Source organism: Heptranchias perlo, chromosome 22 (assembly GCF_035084215.1).
Source record: "Heptranchias perlo isolate sHepPer1 chromosome 22, sHepPer1.hap1, whole genome shotgun sequence".
Taxonomy (NCBI): Eukaryota; Metazoa; Chordata; class Chondrichthyes; order Hexanchiformes; family Hexanchidae; genus Heptranchias; species Heptranchias perlo.
Window position 1 is genome coordinate 7,161,357 of NC_090346.1, and position 17,989 is coordinate 7,179,345.

The 17,989-nt window shown below is 44.0% G+C and overlaps 1 protein-coding gene across 3 annotated transcripts in view; it reads right to left on the minus strand.

Annotated features, from left to right (window-relative positions):
• rnf216 (ring finger protein 216) overlaps positions 1-17,989 on the minus strand; it is a 192,235-nt gene that overhangs the window by 18,161 nt on the left and 156,085 nt on the right. For all 3 annotated transcript variants that reach the window (XM_068002882.1, XM_068002879.1, XM_068002880.1), the window contains one exon: positions 3,414-3,636. In XM_068002882.1, the coding sequence (XP_067858983.1) occupies positions 3,414-3,636 (223 nt within the window). The remainder of the gene's footprint in view (positions 1-3,413; positions 3,637-17,989) is intronic.

Genomic DNA, 17,989 nt, shown 5'->3' on the forward strand with positions numbered 1-17,989 from the left:
AAAGTCAGATTAACCCGACAAAAAAATGATTATGAATGGAAATTACTGAAGGTGGACAACAGGGACCAGTGCAGATCAGTCATTGGCTCTTTGTTATTTTAAATATTTCTCAATGACCCTGACAAGGGGAAGACTGGGTTGGAAACTATCCAAAAAGGCTTTAGAGAAGCTAAGCCAAGGAATCGAGTGAAAAATAGGAGTAAATATTTATAAAAGTAAGGTACTGTACATAGGCCGATTAAAATAATAATTGCACTTCCACAGTGAAGGGTATAACGTTGCAGAATGTGGAACAAGAGAAAGATTTTGCTGCAACAGTAAACCAGTCATTAAAAATGCCCTTCCTTCTGTGTCAGCCCCTGGGGGAAAAAAAACTTTCCCACAAGTCATTTACAACCTCACTTTCAAATTCCCAACAGTCTAGCCTTTGACCTTCCATTCGCCAGGTTATTTCTGCTCCATCACACCCTCATCTCCACCTTTGATGCCCTTGTCCCCAGTAAAACCCTTACTCTCTCTCACGCTCTCTTAAATCCAAGGGACGCAGACTTGAACGTTCACGGCGGACAACTGGTTTAGCCATTCATTGCCACATCTTGCTAGACCACATGAAGCATTATTGGACCCTGCTCTCCTCTGCCAAAACTGCTCACTACTCCAAGTTCATCCTGGCATGCAGAGATAACCCACGGCTTCTCTTCTCCACGACAAACCGTCATCTTAAACCCCTCACTTCCAACAACGCGAGAGGAGCTCATGGACTTCTTTGACTCTAAGATTGAGACCATCTGTTCAGTTGCCTCTACCACATTCCTCCCTTCCCCTAGCCCACCAAGTCAAACGTCCCCCAAGGTTCCCCCTTGCCCTAACTCTCCTATCTCTCCTCATGCCCTCTTTGAGCTCATGTTGTCCATGAGACCCACTTCCTTTGTGAAAATGAAGCAAAGGTGTAAAAATAGCAGAAAATCGCCAGTCAGCTCAACCACAAACAAGGGCTGAGTTATTTTTCACATAGGAAAGTTCCTAGCTGCATTTCATTAGAAACGTTCCCATATGTCCTTAATTAGTTCCTTTTAAAACAATGTGTTAGCACACAATCAGTATAAGAAGCTTTTACATGCAAGAATTGAGTGGGGTCATCTGTGCCAAACAATAAGATCAGTCCTGAAAACGCTGTGTTTCCATTATGTTTTCAAAGATCTAAAGACTGATAATGTCATTTAAAAAAAAATTATATAACCATCTGTGTGAGAACCAATTGCTTGGGTTTGAAATATCCAAATCGGTAAGCTGAATTCTCTTCCCTCTTTTATACCATGTCAGACAGGGCCTAAAATTTACAGAAATTTAGCTTCCCAGACACAGTAGGTGCATTGTAGTGCTCCCAACCATCTGTTACTCCTGGTTATATATACATATATTATTTGGTATCATATACAGTGGAACACTCCAAATTATGGGTCTTCCTGATTGCCAGTTTTCACAGGCAGTTTGTACTAGGTCCTGATTCAAAGCACAGCTTGCTAATGTCTTTTTATATTTTATCTGCTTTTCTTGGTGAATAAAACCATATATATATAATATATATATATATATATTTTGTTATTGCATCATACTTGTCTACATTCATACACCTATAATATTGCTGTACATGCAAGGTCATTATGACAGAAAATTGAAAGTTCCACTGTACAGAATATCCAACCTGATTGCTTTCTAAACTGATAAAATGCTTCAATGTTAACATGGATCCTTTCAACCAACCACCCAACTCTGCCCTAATCTCAGCCCATCTGCCTCCGAAACTCTCATTTGTGCCTTTGTCGTCTCCAAGCTTGATTATTCCAATGATTTCTTGGCCAGCCATCTGGATACTTCATCCAGAACACTCTGCCTATATACTATCCCACACCAAGTCCTGCTTGCCCATCACCCTTTCTTTGCTGGCCTACGTTGACTCCTGATCCCCCAGCACCTCAAGTTTTAAATTCTCATCCTTGTATTTAAATCCTACTGTGGCCATGACTCATATCTGAAACATCTCCAACCTCCCCACCCTGGTTATTGTGCATCTCCCCCACTTCACTTCAACATCAGCGGCTGTACTTTATGCTACCTAGGCTCCACATTCCTTCTCTAAACCCTAACTCCCTTTCCTCCTTAAAACTCACTCTTTGACCAAGCTTTTGGCCCCCATCTAATATATCCTTCTTTGGCTCAATGTTCATTCTTTTCTTTGTACCTCTGTGTAGCGCTTTGGGATGTTTTTCTACATTAAAGGCGCTATATAAATGCAAGCTGTTGTTGCTGCTGAAACAGCAGAAGATAAAAGTCCTGATTGCCGCAATAAAACTTTACTGTCAGGTTTTGAGCACAAGGACCCAGATGCTTGTTTGACAAAACATCAAACTAGCATTGAGTTTATAGTGAACAAACCATCTTAATGTGAAACAGCTGCACCCTGAAAGGCTGTTTTTCAATTTTAGTATTTGACCCGAAACTGACTACATAGTTTGCAAAAAAAAATGGCTCTCTGTTGTAGCTTTACGATGGAATTAATTCCATAGTTATTATTGTCTAAACAGTGGTTAATTTTCATTATAAGCAGACACTCATTCCACTGTAATAAGGATGCTATCTCATTTATGAGGTGAACCTACACCTTAAAATTATTTTATTATAGGCACCCAGGTTTCATTTTAAGCAATTCCATTGGACCATGATTTTAGAACTAACCATCGTTGTTTTCATAGACTATTCAGTGCAATTGTCATATTTGCTGAATTTTCTCCATGTCAATTGTTTTCTGTAACCCTTTCAATAAAAGTTATTTTCTCTTTTCGTACAATAGGTCTGTCTCTAGAGAAACTATAAACAAGGCTAGTTCTAACCTTGTCTGTGCTACATTATATAGAATTTTAAAGCACAAAAACAGGCCATTTGGCCTAACTGGTCAATGCCTGTGTTTTTGCTCCACACGAGCCTCCTCCTACCTTACTTCCTCTAACCCTATCAATATGTCCTTCTATTTCTTTCTCCCTCATGTACTTATCTAACTTCCCTTCAAATGCATCTATGCTAATCGGCTCAACCACTCCAGTTGGTAGCAAGTTCCACATTCTCACCACTTTGAGCAATAAAGTTTCTCCTGAATTCCTTATTGGATTTATTAGTGATTCTGGCCCTTAGTTTTGGACTTTCCCACAAGTGGAAACATCAATATATTAATTATCTATAGACTTAGGCTTTCCGATAGTTTATTAAATGGATTGCCAGTGATGGATTGGGGGAGGGGGATGGAGAAAGGAAAAACACTTGGCTAGTTAGAAATTAGAAAAAACACACCTTTGTCTAGTTGGATTACAATATCACGTTTAAATTAACACTGCTGATTGAAATGCACAGCACCTTACCTTAGGATCTGTCCATAAAGAGCACCTCTTGCACAAACGACAAGGTGCCCCTGGTGACCGGGGGTGTTGGCAGAAGTGGTCATACCCATTTATTGGAGCCCGGCAGAGGTAGCAGATCTGCGCTCCACAGCGACAGGACATCCTGTTGCATCCTTCCGATTTTATGAGACCCATTGTGCATTTGTGACACTTCCTGATTGCTGCTGCTGTCATTTTCTCCTCGCTGCAACACAAGAGCACTATGGGTAAGAAAATACAGAGATTTGCAAAACTAACGCATGTGAATTCTGAATTCATCAGACTGGGCCAATGCTGATCGTCCTGATTCCCCCTCTTTCAATGGTCACCTCATCTTTGCTGAAGACATCGATTTATACAGTTCCATAGGAGCTTGGGCCTACTAGTAACTTGTCAAAGTGACCTTTCTTCAAAGATGCGCCAAGACAGAGCTTTAGTAAGCCATTAGAATAGGGGGGCAGGAGGGCATCACAGCTAAGCGTGACATCCACGTGTACTTTTCAGCCAGGTATCACTGGCTAGCAATCAGAGTGAGATCATTTTCCCCTCCCAGCCAGGGGGGCCGGGGCTTATATTTACAGCATGACTATAAGGTAGTAGGAAATTAGAGTTTAAAAAAAATTGTCAAACTTATCAAGATTGCTCATAACATCTTCCTTCAGTGATCAGTTCCAGGAACCTGGGTTTTCAGATGAGACGTTAAACCGAGGCCCTGTCTGCCCTCTAAGGTGGACGTAAAAGATCGCATAGCACTATTTCGAAGAGGAGCTGGAGAGTTCATTCCGGTGTCCTGGACAATATTTAACCCCCACCTAACATCAGGTCATTATCACATTGCTGTTTGTGGGACCATGTTGTGTGCAAATTGGCTGCCACGTTTCCTACAACAATTTCCATTTATACAGAGCCTTTAACGTGGTAAAACATCCCAAGAAGCTTCACAAGAGTGATTATCAAACAATATTTGATACCGAGCCGCATAAGGAGATATTAGGACAGGTGACCTAAAGCTTGGTCAAAGAGGTAGGTTTTAAGGAGCGTCTTAAAGGTGGGGAGAGAGGTGGAGGGGTTTAGGGAGGAATTCCAGAGCTTAGGGCCGAGGCAGCTGAAGGCACGGCTGCCAATGGTGCAGAGATGAAAATCGGGAATGTGCAAGAGGCAAGAATTGGAGGAGCGCTGAGATCTTGGAGAGTTGTAGGGCTGGAGGAGGTTACAGAGAGAGAGGGGCGAGGCCATGGACGGATTTGAAGACAAGGATGAGAATTTTAAAATTGAGGCGTTCCCAGACTAGCAGCCAATGTAGGTCAGTGAGCACAGGAGTGATGGGTGAACGGGACTTGGTGCAATTATGGTAAGGGCAGCAGAGTTTTGGATGAACTCAAGTTTATGAAGGGTGGAAGATGGGAGGATGGCCAGGAGAGCTTTGGAAGTGTCAAATCTAGAGGTAACAAAGGCATGGATGAGGGATTCAGCAGATGATGAGCTGAGGCAGGGACGGAGATACGCGATGTCACGGAGGTGGGAGTAGGTGGAGCGGATATGTGGTCGGAAGCTCATCTCAAAGTCAAATAGGACGCCAAGGTTGCAAATGGTCTGGTTCAGCCTCAGACAGTGGCCAGGGAGAGGGATGGAGTCAGTGGCTAGGGGATGGAGCTTGAGGTGGGGACCGAAGACAATGGCTGCGGTCTTCCCAATATTTAGTTGGAGGAAATTTTTGCTCATCGGACAAGCAGTGTGAGAAATCAGAGACAGTGGAGGGGTTGAGGGAGGTGGTGGTGAGGTAGAGCTGGGTGTTGTTAGTGCACATATGGAACCCAATGTGTTTTCAGATGATGTTGCCAAAGGGCAATGCAAATAGAATGTTGTCATTTATTGCAAGGGGAATGGAATATAAAAGTAGAGACGTTTTGCTACAGTTGTACAGGACATTGGTGAGACCACATCTAGAATGCTGTGTGCTGTTTTGTCTCCTTATTTAAGAAAGGACATAATTGCTTTGGAGGCGGTTCAGAGAAGGTTCACTTGACTGATTCGTAGGATGAGGGGATTATCTTATGAGGAAAGGTTGGACAAGTGGCCTGTATACACTGGAGTTTAGAAGAATGAGAGGTGATCTTATTGAAACATTAAGATTCTGAGGGGACTAGAAGGGGTAGATGCTGAGAGGATGTTTCCCCTTGTGAGAGACTAGAACTAGGGGACACAGTTTAAAAATTGGGGGCCTCCCATTTAAGATGGAGACGAGGAGAAATTTTTTCTCTCAGAGGGCCGTGAGTCTGCGGAACTCCCTTCCCCAGAGAGCTGGACAGGTTGCACCCAAGCAGAACCGGGGCCAATATCCTCGCGGGGGCATTTGCTAGTTCTGTTGGGGAGGGTTTAAACTAGTATGGCAGGGGGATGGGAACCAAAGGGCAGGTACAGATAGGACAAATTCAGACCAGGATACAGGAAGTAGAAAAGCAGTTAGTGATGTAGTTAGCGACTCAAAGGCAAAAGAAGCAAAGGTTAAATAGAGTTCAGCACAGGAATTTGACGGGGTTAAAGGGTATATACTTCAATGCAAGGAGTATTACAAACAAAGCAGATGAGCTAAAGGCACAGATAGGCACATGGCAGCATGATATCATTGCTATAACGGAAACCTGGCTTAAAAAGGGGGATAATTGGCAGCTCAATATCCCCGGATATGGAGTTTTCAGGCAGGATAGAGTGGGTGATAAAAAAGGAGGGGGGTAGCATTATTGGTTAAAGAATCAATTACAGTTGTGAGAAGGGATGATATGCTAAATTGATCAATCGAGGCCATATGGGTTGAGCTAAGAAATAAAAAAGGGGCAGTCACACTACTAGAAGTGTACTATAGACTCCCGAATAGTGAAAGGGAGACAGAAGAACAAATATGTATGCAAATTTCTGAGTGCAAAAATATGAGGGCAATAATAGTGGGGGACTTCAACTACCCTAACATCAGCTGGGATTCAAACAGAGGGCGCAAAATTCTTGATCGGTGTCCAGGAGAACTTTTTTAGCCAATACGTGACAAGCCCAACAAGAGGGGGTGCAATTCTAGATTTAGTCCTGGGAAATGAAGATGGGCAAGTGGGTGAAGTGACAGTGGGTGACCATATTGGGGATAGTGGATAGTGACCACAATTCAGTTAGTTTTAGCATATTATGGAAAAGGACAGCGTGAAATCAGGAGTAAATGTTTTAAATTGGGGGAAGGCAAATTTTACAGAACAAAGAGGTGATTTGGCAGAAGTGGACTGGACACAACTACTTGAGGAGAAATCAGTGGCAAGCCAGTGGGAGGCAGTAAAAAGTGAAATTCTACGGGTACAATGCAGACACGTCCCCTCAAAGAAAAAGGGTGGCACTGCCAAATTTAGAGCCTCCTGGTTGTCTAGAAGTATACGGGGCAAGATAAAGCAGAAAAAGAAAGCTTATGACAGTCCAGAATGTCACCCGAGCACAACGCAACGCCATCAACGCTCTCAAGACCAACCACAACATAGTCATCAAACCAACGGACAAAGGAGGAGCCATCGTCATACAGAACAGAACGGACTATTGCAAAGAAGCATACCGACAACTGGACAACCAGGAACACTACAGACGGTTACCCGCAGATCCGACCAAAGAACACACCCACAGCTCAACAAACTGATCAAGACCTTCGATCCAGACCTTCAAAGCATCCTACGCACTCTCATCCCACGTACTCCCCGCGTGGGAGACTTCTACTGCCTCCCAAAGATACACAAAGCCAACACACCCGGACGTTCTATCGTATCAGGCAACGGAACCCTGTGTGAGAACCTCTCTGGATACATCGAGGGCATCCTGAAACCCATCGTACAGGGAACCCCCAGCTTCTGTCGCGACACTACAGACTTCCTACAAAAACTCAGTACCCACGGACCAGTTGAACCAGGAACACTTCTCACCATGATGGACGTCTCGGCACTCTACACCAGAATCCCCCACGATGACGGCATTGCTGCGACAGCATCAATACTCAACACCAACAACAGCCAATCTCCAGACGCCATCCTACAACTCATCCGCTTCATCCTGGATCACAATGTCTTCACCTTCGATAACCAGTTCTTTACCCAAACACACGGAACAGCCATGGGGACCAAATTTGCACCCCAATACGCCAACATTTTCATGCACAAGTTCGAGCAGGACTTCTTCACTGCACAGGACCTCCAACCAACGCTATACACCAGATACATCGACGACATTTTCTTTCAATGGACCCACGGCGAAGAATCACTAAAGAGACTACACGATAACATCAACAAGTTCCATCCCACCATCAAGCTCACCATGGACTACTCCTCAGAATCAGTTTCTTTCTTGGACACACGAATCTCCATCAAAGACGGGCACCTCAGCACCTCATTCTACCGCAAGCCCACGGACAATCTCACGATGCTCCACTTTTCCAGCTTCCACCCTAACCACGTCAAAGAGGCCATCCCCGATGGACAGGTCCTGCGAATACACAGGGTCTGCTCAGACGAGGAGGAACGGGATGGACACCTACAGACTCTGAAAGACGCCCTAGTAAGAACGGGATATGACGCTCGACTCATCGATCGACAGTTCCGACGGGCCGCAGCGAAAAATCGCATAGACCTCCTCAGAAGACTAACACGGGACGCAACGAACAGAGTACCCTTTGTCGTCCAGTACTTCCCCAGAGTGGAGAAACTACGCCATGTTCTCCGCAGCCTTCAACATGTCATCAATGACGACGAACACCTCGCTATGGCCTTCCCCACACCTCCACTACTCGCCTTTAAACAGCCACCTAACCTCAAACAGACCATAGTTCGCAGCAAATTACCCAGCTTTCAGGAGAACAGCGTCCACGACACCACACAACCCTGCCACGGTAACCGCTGCAAGACATGCCAGATCATTGACACAGATACCACCATCACACGAGAGGACACCACCCACCAGGTGCACGGTTCATACTCCTGTGACTCGGCCAACGTTGTCTACCTCATACGCTGCAGAAAAGGATGCCCTCGGAGCATGGTACATTGGCGAGACCATGCAGACACTGCGACAATGGATGAACGGACACCGCGCAACAATCGCCAGACAGGAGGGTTCCCTCCCAGTCGGGGAACACTTCAACAGTCAGGGACATTCAGCCACCGATCTTCGGGTAAGCGTTCTCCAAGGCGGCCTTCGAGACACACGACAACGCAAAATCGTCGAGCAGAAATTGATAGCCAAGTTCCGCACACATGAGGACGGCCTCAACCGGGACCTTGGGTTCATGTCACGCTACAAGTTACCCCACCAGCGAACAAAAGCTATCTGTTTTTAATATAATGGGTCATTTGCTGGCTTTCTCTGCCTTCCGGATGTTTCTGCCTCTCTCTCTGTTTTTTTTCCTGTTTGTTTTTTTGTTGAATGTGTATTCGGGGGTTCTGTAGGTGACACCTCTCTGTCTGAACACGGTGATTGCCTTGGCAACGGGCAGTTGCAGGGGCAGTCTGTAAACACCATGTATTGTTCTATATGTATAAATGCGTAGGCTTCAAGGAGCTCTTGACATTTACCTGAGGAAGGAGGAAGCCTCCGAAAGCTTGTAGATTTCAAATAAAAATTTTTGGACTATAACTTGGTGTTGTAAAATTGTTTACAACAGAAAACTAAATACTGCAGAAAGCTGAGAGGAGTATAGAAAGCACAGGGATGACGTAAAAAAGGAAATAAGGAAAGCAAAGAGAGGGCATGAAAAAATATTAGCTAGAAAGATTAAAGAAAACCCAAAGATGTCTTATCAGCACATTAAGAACAAGAGGATCGCTAAGGAAAAGGTGGGATCTATCAGGGATGATAAGGGTAACTTGTGCGTAGAAGCAGAGGATGTGGGTAGGGTTTTAAATGAATATTTTGTCTCCGTATTCACAAAGGGATGATCCAGACGTAGTAGTTAAAGAGGAGAGGTGTGAAATATTGGATAAGGTAAACATAACGAGAGAGGAAGTACTAGAGGGATTGGAATCCTTGACAGTTGATAAGTCACCAGGGCCGGGTGGATTGTTTCCTAGGCTATTGAAGGGAGCCAGGGAGGAAATAGCGGATGCTCTGAGGATCATTTTCTAATCCTCACTAGATACAGGGGAAGTACCGGAGGACTGGAAGACTGCAAACATAGTACCACTGTTTAAAAAGGGTACAAGGGAAAGGCCGAACAATTATAGGCTAGTCAGTCTTACCTCAGTGGTGGGCAAACTATTAGAATCAATACTAAGAGATAGGATAAACTGTCACTTGGAAAGGCATGGTTTAATCAGGGATTTGTTCAGGGAAGGTCATGCCTTACAAATCTGATTGAATTCTTTGAGGAAGTGACAAGGAGGTTTGATGAGGGTAGTGCAGTGGATGTTGTCTACATGGATTTTAGTAAGGCATTTGACAAGGTCCAAGGTCCTACATGGCAGACTGGTCAGAAAGGTAAAAGCCCAGGGGGTACAAGGAAATGTGACGAATTGGATCCAAAATTGGCTCAATAACAGGAAACAAAGGGTAAAAGTTGATGGCTGTCTTTGCGAATAGAAATCCTTTTCCAGTGGTGTGCCACAGGGCTGAGTGTTGGGTCCCTTGCAGTTTGTGGTATATATTGATGATTTGGACTTGAATGTAGGGGGCATGATTGGCAAATTTGCAGACGACACAAAAATTGGCCGTGTAGTTGATAGTGAAGAGGATAGCTGTAGACTCCAAGAAGATATCAATGGGTTGGTGGAGTGGGCCGAAAAGTGGCAAATGGAGTTCAACCCGGAGAAGTGTGAGGTGATGCACTTAGGGAGGGCAAACAGTAAAAGGGAATACGCAGTAGGCGGGAATATATTGAGAGGGGTAGAGGAAGTGAGAGACCTTGGAGTGCGTGTGCACAGGTCCCTGAAGGTGGCAGTACAGGTAGATAAGGTTGTGAAAAAGGCATAAGGAATGCTCTCCGTTATTAGCCGAGGTATAGAATACAAAAGCAGGGATGTAATGATGGAACTGTATAAAACGTTGGTAAGGCCACAACTGGAGTATTGTGCACAGTTCTGGTCACCATATTACAGGAAGGACATAATTGCTCTGGAGGGAGTGCAGAGAAGATTTACAAGAATGTTGCCAGGGCTTGAAAATTGCAGCCATGAGGAAAGATTGGATAGGCTGGGGTTGTTTTCCTTGGAGCAGAGGAGGCTGAGGGGAGGCTTGATTGAGGTGTACAAAATTATGAAAGGCCTAGATAGAGTGGACAGGAAGTACCTGTTTCCCCTAGCAGAGAGTTCAAGAACTAGAGGACATAGATTTAAGCTGATTGGCGGAAGGATGAGAGAGGACATGAGGAAAAACTTTTTTACCCAGAGGGTGGTGGGTGTATGGAATTTGCTGCCCGAATTGGTGGTAGAAGCTGGGACCCTCAACTCTTTTAAAAAGTATCTGGACCTGCACCTAAAGTGCTGTAAGCTGCAGGGCTACGGACCGGGTGCTGGAAAATGGGATTAGAATGGGCACCTGGTTGTTCTTCGAGCCGGCGCGGACACGATGGACCGAATGGCACCCTTCTGTGCTGTATCTTTTCTATGGTTCTAGCAGTGGAGGCAGGGTCATTGAATATTTTTAAGGCTGAGTTAGATAGATTCCTGATTAACAAGGGAGTCAAAGGTTATAGTAGGTGGACAGGAAAGTAGGGTTGAGGTTGCAATCAGATCAGCCATGATTTATCAAATGGCAGAGCAGGCTTGAGGGGCCGAATGGCCTACTCCTGCTCTTAATTCGTATGTTCATAAATTCGTAAGGGCAGCATGTAGATGAGAAATAGGAGGGGGCCAAGAATTGATCCTGGGAGACTCCAGAGGTAATGGTGTGGGAGCGGGAAGAGAAGCCATTGCAGGTGATTCTCTAGCTACGACTGGATAGATAAGAATGGAGCCAGGGAGTGCAGTCCCACCCAGCTGGACATTGGAGGAGGATGGTGTGGTCAACCGTGTCAAAGGCTGCAGACTGGTCGAGAAGGATAAGGAGGAATAGCTTACCACAGCCACAGTCACATAGGATGGTCATTTGTTACTTTGATAGGGGCCATTTCAGTACCGTGATGGGGCAGAAACCTGATTGGAGGGATTCAAATATGGAGGAGGGCATTACAGCTAAGCATGACATCCATGTGTACTTCTCAGCCAGGTATCACTAGCTTGCAACCAGAGTGAGAACCCTGGATCATTTTCTCCTCCCCGGCCAGGGGGACTGGGGCGTATATTTACAGCACAACTATAAGGTAGTAGGAAATTAGAGTTTAAAAAAATATTGTCAAACGTATCAAGATTGCTCATAAACATCTTCCTTCAGTGATCAATTCCAGGAACCTGGACTTCTGGATGTGACGTTAAACCGAGGCCCCGTCTACCCTCTCAGTTGGACGTAAAAGATCCCATAGCACTATTTGGGAGAAGAGCAGGGGAGTGTTCTCCCTGGTGTCCTGTACAATATTTATCCTTCAACCAACATCACTAAAACAGATTATGGTCATTCTCACATTGCTGTTCGTGGGACCTTGCTGTACACAAATTGGCTGCTACGTTTCCTACATTACAACAGTGACTACACTTCAAAAGTACTTAATTGGCTGTAAAGTGCTTTGGAACGTCCCGAGGTCATGAAAGGCAAGCAATACATTTGTGCAGCACATTTCAATGACCACGTTCCTTTCTGTCTGGGCTAAGAGAGCTGGGTGAAAAGGACCCTCAACTAGGCCATACAAACCAGGAAGGGTTAATTCCTGATCTGTGTTGAGTTAAGCTGACCTCAGCAGGGGCAGCACTTCGGCTTCAGTATCCTTGATCTAGGGAGGGCTACCGGAGTGCGTGTGCGTGTGCGTGCATGTCACGGGGTCAGAGAGACAGCAGGGTTAAGCTTCGTTATGATACGTGCCGACATTCACTGATAAAGCTCACCAGTGAAGAGTGGCCCCTTGGACGATGTACCAGTTAGCTGCCAGTGCCTGTGGAAGCTTTCCTCAGCCAGAGTCAATGTCTTCAGAAAACAGGGGAGTAGATTAATTAACGCCCGCCCGCAAGAATGAGTTGCAAGTTGAAGAATTAGAGTGAGGCATTTTTAATATATTTTTCACATTTCTTTTAACAACAAAGGACAAAGTCTCTTTCACATTCTGGAATAGATATCCTGTTATGTAGGAATCACTACGCTGTGGTAATTGGGTATTTTTAGACTCAATCAGGAAAGTTCAATTAAGTTGGTCTACATAGAGGGCCACAAAAAAAAACAATTGATTAATGATTTTCTGTTTTCATATTGGCATCACATTACAACACCAGGCTGAAACAAATACTGTGACACTGCTGAGAGAAGTTTGAAGTGTTTTCAATACATGTTTTTCCTAGCTTTGTTAAGGTTGCCAAGATCATGCTAAGAACACTTTATTGGTGTGTTCTGGAACTCCTACCCCAGTACTTGTTCTTTGCTTCAGAGCAATTATGCGACTGTATTTATAATTTCTAATTGGTGCATTTATGCGTAGAATGATTTTCTTGCAACAAAAGATCTAAAGGATTCAGTTTTGTTGCACAATGTGAAGACTATATATCTGTGATGAAAAAGGTTAATCAATCGCTATGAAGGACAATCAGAGGGACATCCTTTCTGTACAGTCTGTGGCTCTCATTGTGTCACACTGCACCTTCTTGCTACCGGCTATAGCTCTTCCTGCTTGTATGCAGCAGGATGCATTGCTGGCTTAAAAGGAAACCACATATGACACACACTGCGTTCGGAGTTTAACGTCCTCAGGAAGATGGCAAATATATCCCCCATTTCCTAAACTGCTAGCACATCTGCACAGTTAGAAAACAATATTTTCAAATGGCCGCAAACAATTCTAAACAAAGATACAATGAATTATACAATGAATTTCCTGAAGTCAGTGACTCTTAACGGTGTCTGAACATACTGTGCAAGTTTCTACTGGTGGAATGAATTGCAGTTCAATTTAGCACTATCTTAATATGTAAATGGAAAATATGAAGCTTTAACTTTGAAATAAAGTTATGCAATTGCAAGAGGAAGGCTACTTTTGTTAAGTGCTGGCACTGCACTCTGCTCTTTCCCTCCTGCCCCACAAAGTTAGCACATGTTTTGTGACCTTTGCCTTCAGGACATTAAAGATTTGTTTTTACTACTCTTCAGCCTGGTACGGCAAATGTGTGTCCCTCTGGAACCCCAAACTCCAATTGGGTCCTTTCAATTTGCCCCTAGCAGCTAAGTGTTCAGTTAAAAAAAAAACTTTGTAACTATTGTTGGCACGTTGCCACTATACAATTAAAAGCCTTCAGAGGATTAGCTGAGAATTTTGTACCATTTCATTGAGGGATTACCCAACCCGTACTGTAACATTACAGAAAAGCCATCAATATCTTTCGACAGCAACATGTAAAATATTCCCTCCTTTACTGTAATTCTTATCCTATACTGAATTTCTCCCTTTTATTGACTGGGTATATACACTTGCTAAAGTTACTAATAGACACCAATTGTAGATTTGTAAAGGGAGATTCTATACATCTGTCACTCCTTATTACTTCCCTTTGTGCTTTAAAAACATTGCATTGAGCCTGGGACATAACTCATTCTCCCCCCACACCCATGGAACACCATGATTGCAGTTTTCCTCAACACCCTAGACAGTTTCTTGCTTTAAAAACAGCACAGAGCCACATTAATGTTGACACTTAAGCCTGTCATTAAGGACCATTTAAGGAAGCATCAAACTGATGTACTTTCCATTGGTTCATTCTTGGCTCAGCCTCATGTTTATTTCAATTTTTATTGGTTAACAATTAAAATTGATTGATAGATTGCACCTCAATGGGCGGCCACAGTAACCGTCAGCCTATATAGCAGAAGTTAACTTTTGATTGATGTGAAAAAGCCAGACAACCATTTTAAGTTTCTTGGCAACCATAACTTGAGCCTTTGGGTGTGTGTTGAAAGTGATAATTATCTTTCAGTATAGCTGCTCTTTGAAAGTGTGGGCACAATCAAAACATTAAGTCTAGTTTCCTTACTTAAAAAAGAACTTGGAGATAATGAGCATGCCCAGGTTTCTATTGATGCTGATCTGATATCAAACGTGCACACAGCTGAGTGGTCTGATCCCACACAGAATGTTTTTGGCAATTCAATGCTCATCAACATGTAACCTCTTTATTAAAATAAGGGTCCATCCAATTAAAACACAATGTTTTGTCTCTCTGATGGCTCAGTTGGTAACTGCAATGCCACTGTGGAACTGAGATCGACAAACCAAGAAGGTCCAGATTTAATTGCTGGTCGGGACTGAGTAAGCTGGTCGAGGGTAGATGCTTCTGATTGTGATCCAATAACCGCTGGAAAATGCAAGTATGTGGCCATTAGATGAGGGCACAAGGGAGGGGGCGAGGGGCGGGGGGGGGGGTGGGGGCTGGCGGTGCGAGGGGAGGACATGGCTGCACTGCTCCCCTGCTATAGCTGAATAGACTGATGTTCATTGTGAAGGGTGAAGCATGAAGGACACCGATTTGGGCAAGGTACCAAAGGGCTCAATATGAATTGTCAGGAGAGAAAGGGGAACAAAAAAGAGGAAATTTTACTTTTAAACTTTGCAATCAGCTGGCTGTTACCATTGATAGTTATCAGGTACATTTTTAAAAAAAGGAGGGATGAGAATGACTAAAAATGGAAATTTTAAACAGAATAAAAGGCTTTCTGCAATAATCAACCCCTTTGGGATACACGGTACAGCACAAACAGGAAATGTTGAGCAGGGCATGTGGAAATTTCAAACCCTGATGATTAATTTCTTTCCTGGCTTGAGCTTTTTTTAAAAAAAACTTTCGTCTGTACACAGCTGCGTTATACTGAAACACTGATTTTGGACATTCGACATCTAAATTGGGCACCTAATCGTTGTCTCAATCACATACATTTACTCCACTGTCTTAATGTTGTCAGACTGTCCAACATCCAGTCATGGAGGAGCTGAAATTTTCTACAATTGGGAAGACCGAAGCCATTGTCTTCAGCCCTTGCCAAAAACTCCGCTCCCTAGCCACCGATTCCATCCCTCTCCTTGGCCACTGTCTCAGGCTGAACCAGACTGTTCGCAACCTCAGCGTACTATTTGACCCCGAGCTGAGCTTCCGACCCCATATTTTCTCCATCACAAAGAACGCCTACTTCCACCTCAGTAACGTTGTCTGTCTCCACTCCTACCTCAGCCCACAAAGAAAAAGGGTGGGATTGCTAAATCTAGAGTCCCCGGATGACAAGGAGCATACAGGGTAAGATAAGGCAAAAAAAGGGAAGCTTATGTCAGATACCGAGAGCTCAATACTGCAGAAAACCTAGAGGAGTATAGAAAGTGCAGGGGTGAAATTAAAAAGGAAATTAGGAAAGCAAAGAGAGGGCATGTAAAAATACTGGCAATTAAAATTAAGGAAAACCCAAAAATATTTTATAAATACATGAAGAGCAAGAAGATAACTAAGGAAAGAGTTGGGCCTATTAGAGACCAAAAAGATAACCTATTTGTGGATGCGGAAGATGTGGGTATGGTTATTAATGAATACCTTGCGTCTGTCTTCATAAAAGAGGGGGACAATGCAGAGACTGTAGTTAAGGAGGAGAAGTGTGAAATATTGGATGGGATAAGCATAGTGAGAAAGGAAGTATTAAGGGGTTTAGCATCTTTGAAAGTAGATAAATCGCCAGGCCCAGATGAAATGTATCCCATGCTGTTAAGAGAAGCAAGGGAGGAAATAGCTGAGGCTCTGACCATCACTTTCCGATCCTCCCTGGCTACAGGTGGGGTGCCAGAGGATTGGAGGACTGCTAACGTTGTACCGTTGTTTAAAAAGGGAGAAAGAGATAGATCAAGTAATTATAGGCCAGTCTAACCTTGGTGTTGGGTAAATTATTGGAATCGATTCTGAGGGACAGCATAAATTGTAATTTAGAAAGGCACAGGTTAATCAAGGACAGTCAGCATAGATTTGTTAAGGGACGATCGTGTCTGACTAACTTGACTGAATTTTTTTGAGGAGGTCACAAGGAGGGTTGATGAGAGTAACGTGTTTGATGTAGTGTACGTGGATTTTAGCAAGGCTTTTGACAAGGTCACACATGGCAGGTTGGCCAAAAAAGCAAAAGCCCATGGGACCTCAGGGAAAGTGGCTAGTTGGATCCAAAATTGGCTCAGTGGCAGGAAGCAAAGTTGATGGGTGTTTTTGTGACTGGAAGGCTGTTTCCAGTGGGGTTCCGTAAGGCTCAGTACTAATTCCTTGCTTTTTTAGGTACATATTAATGATTTGTACTTGAATGCGGGGGGCTTGATCAAGAAGTTTGCAGATGATACAAAAATTGGCCGTGTGGTTGATAGTGAGAAGGAGAGCTATAGACTGCAGGAAGATATCAATGGACTGGTCAGGTGTGCAGAAAAGTGGTAAATGGAATTCAATCCAGAGAAGTGTGAGGTAATGCATTTGGGGCGGGCAAACAAGGCAAGGGAGTACACAATAAATGGGAAGATACTGAGAGGTGTAGAGGAACAAATGGACCTTGAAGTGCATGTCTGAAGGTAGCAGGACAGGTAGGTAACGTGGTTAAGAAGGCATACGGGATACTTTCCTTTATTAACCGAGGCATAGAATATAATAGCAGGGAGGTTATGCTAGAACTGTATAAAGCATTGGTTAGGCCACAGCTTGAGTACTGTGTACAGTTCTGGTCACCACATTACAGGAAAGATGTGACTGCACTAGAGAGGGCACAGAGGAGATTCACGAGGATGTTGCCAGGGCTGGAGAATTTTAGCTATGAGAAAAGATTGGATTGGCTGGGGTTGTTTTCTTTGGAACAAGGGAGATTTAACTAAGGTATATAAAATTATGACTGGACGAGATAGAATGGATAGGGAGGACCTATTTCCCTTAGCGGGGTGGGGTGGGGTCAGTGACCAGGGGGCGTAGATTTAAAGTAATTGGTAGAAAGATTAGAGGGGAGCTGAAGAGAATTTTTTTTACCCTGAGGGTGGTGGGAGTCTGGAACTCACTGCCTGAAAGGGTGGTAGAGGCAGAAACCCTCAACTCATTTAAAAAGTACTTGGATGTGCACTTGAAGTGCTGTAACCTACAGGGCTATGGACCAAGTGCTGGAAAGTGGGATTAAGCTGGATAGCTCTTTCTTGGCTGACACGAAAACGACAGGTTGAATGGCTTCCTTCTGTGCCGTAACTTTCTATGATTCTATGAGCTGCTGCAACCATCATCCATGCTTTTGTCACTTCTAGACTCGACTATTCTAATGCTTTCGTGGCTAGCCTCCCATCTTCTACCCTCCATGAACTTAAACTCATCTAAAACTCTGCTGCCCATATCCTAACTCATATCAAGTCCCGTTCACCCATCATCCCTGTGCTCGCTGACCTACATTGGCTCAAGGTCCACCAACAGCTCTCATCCTCGTGTTCAAATCCT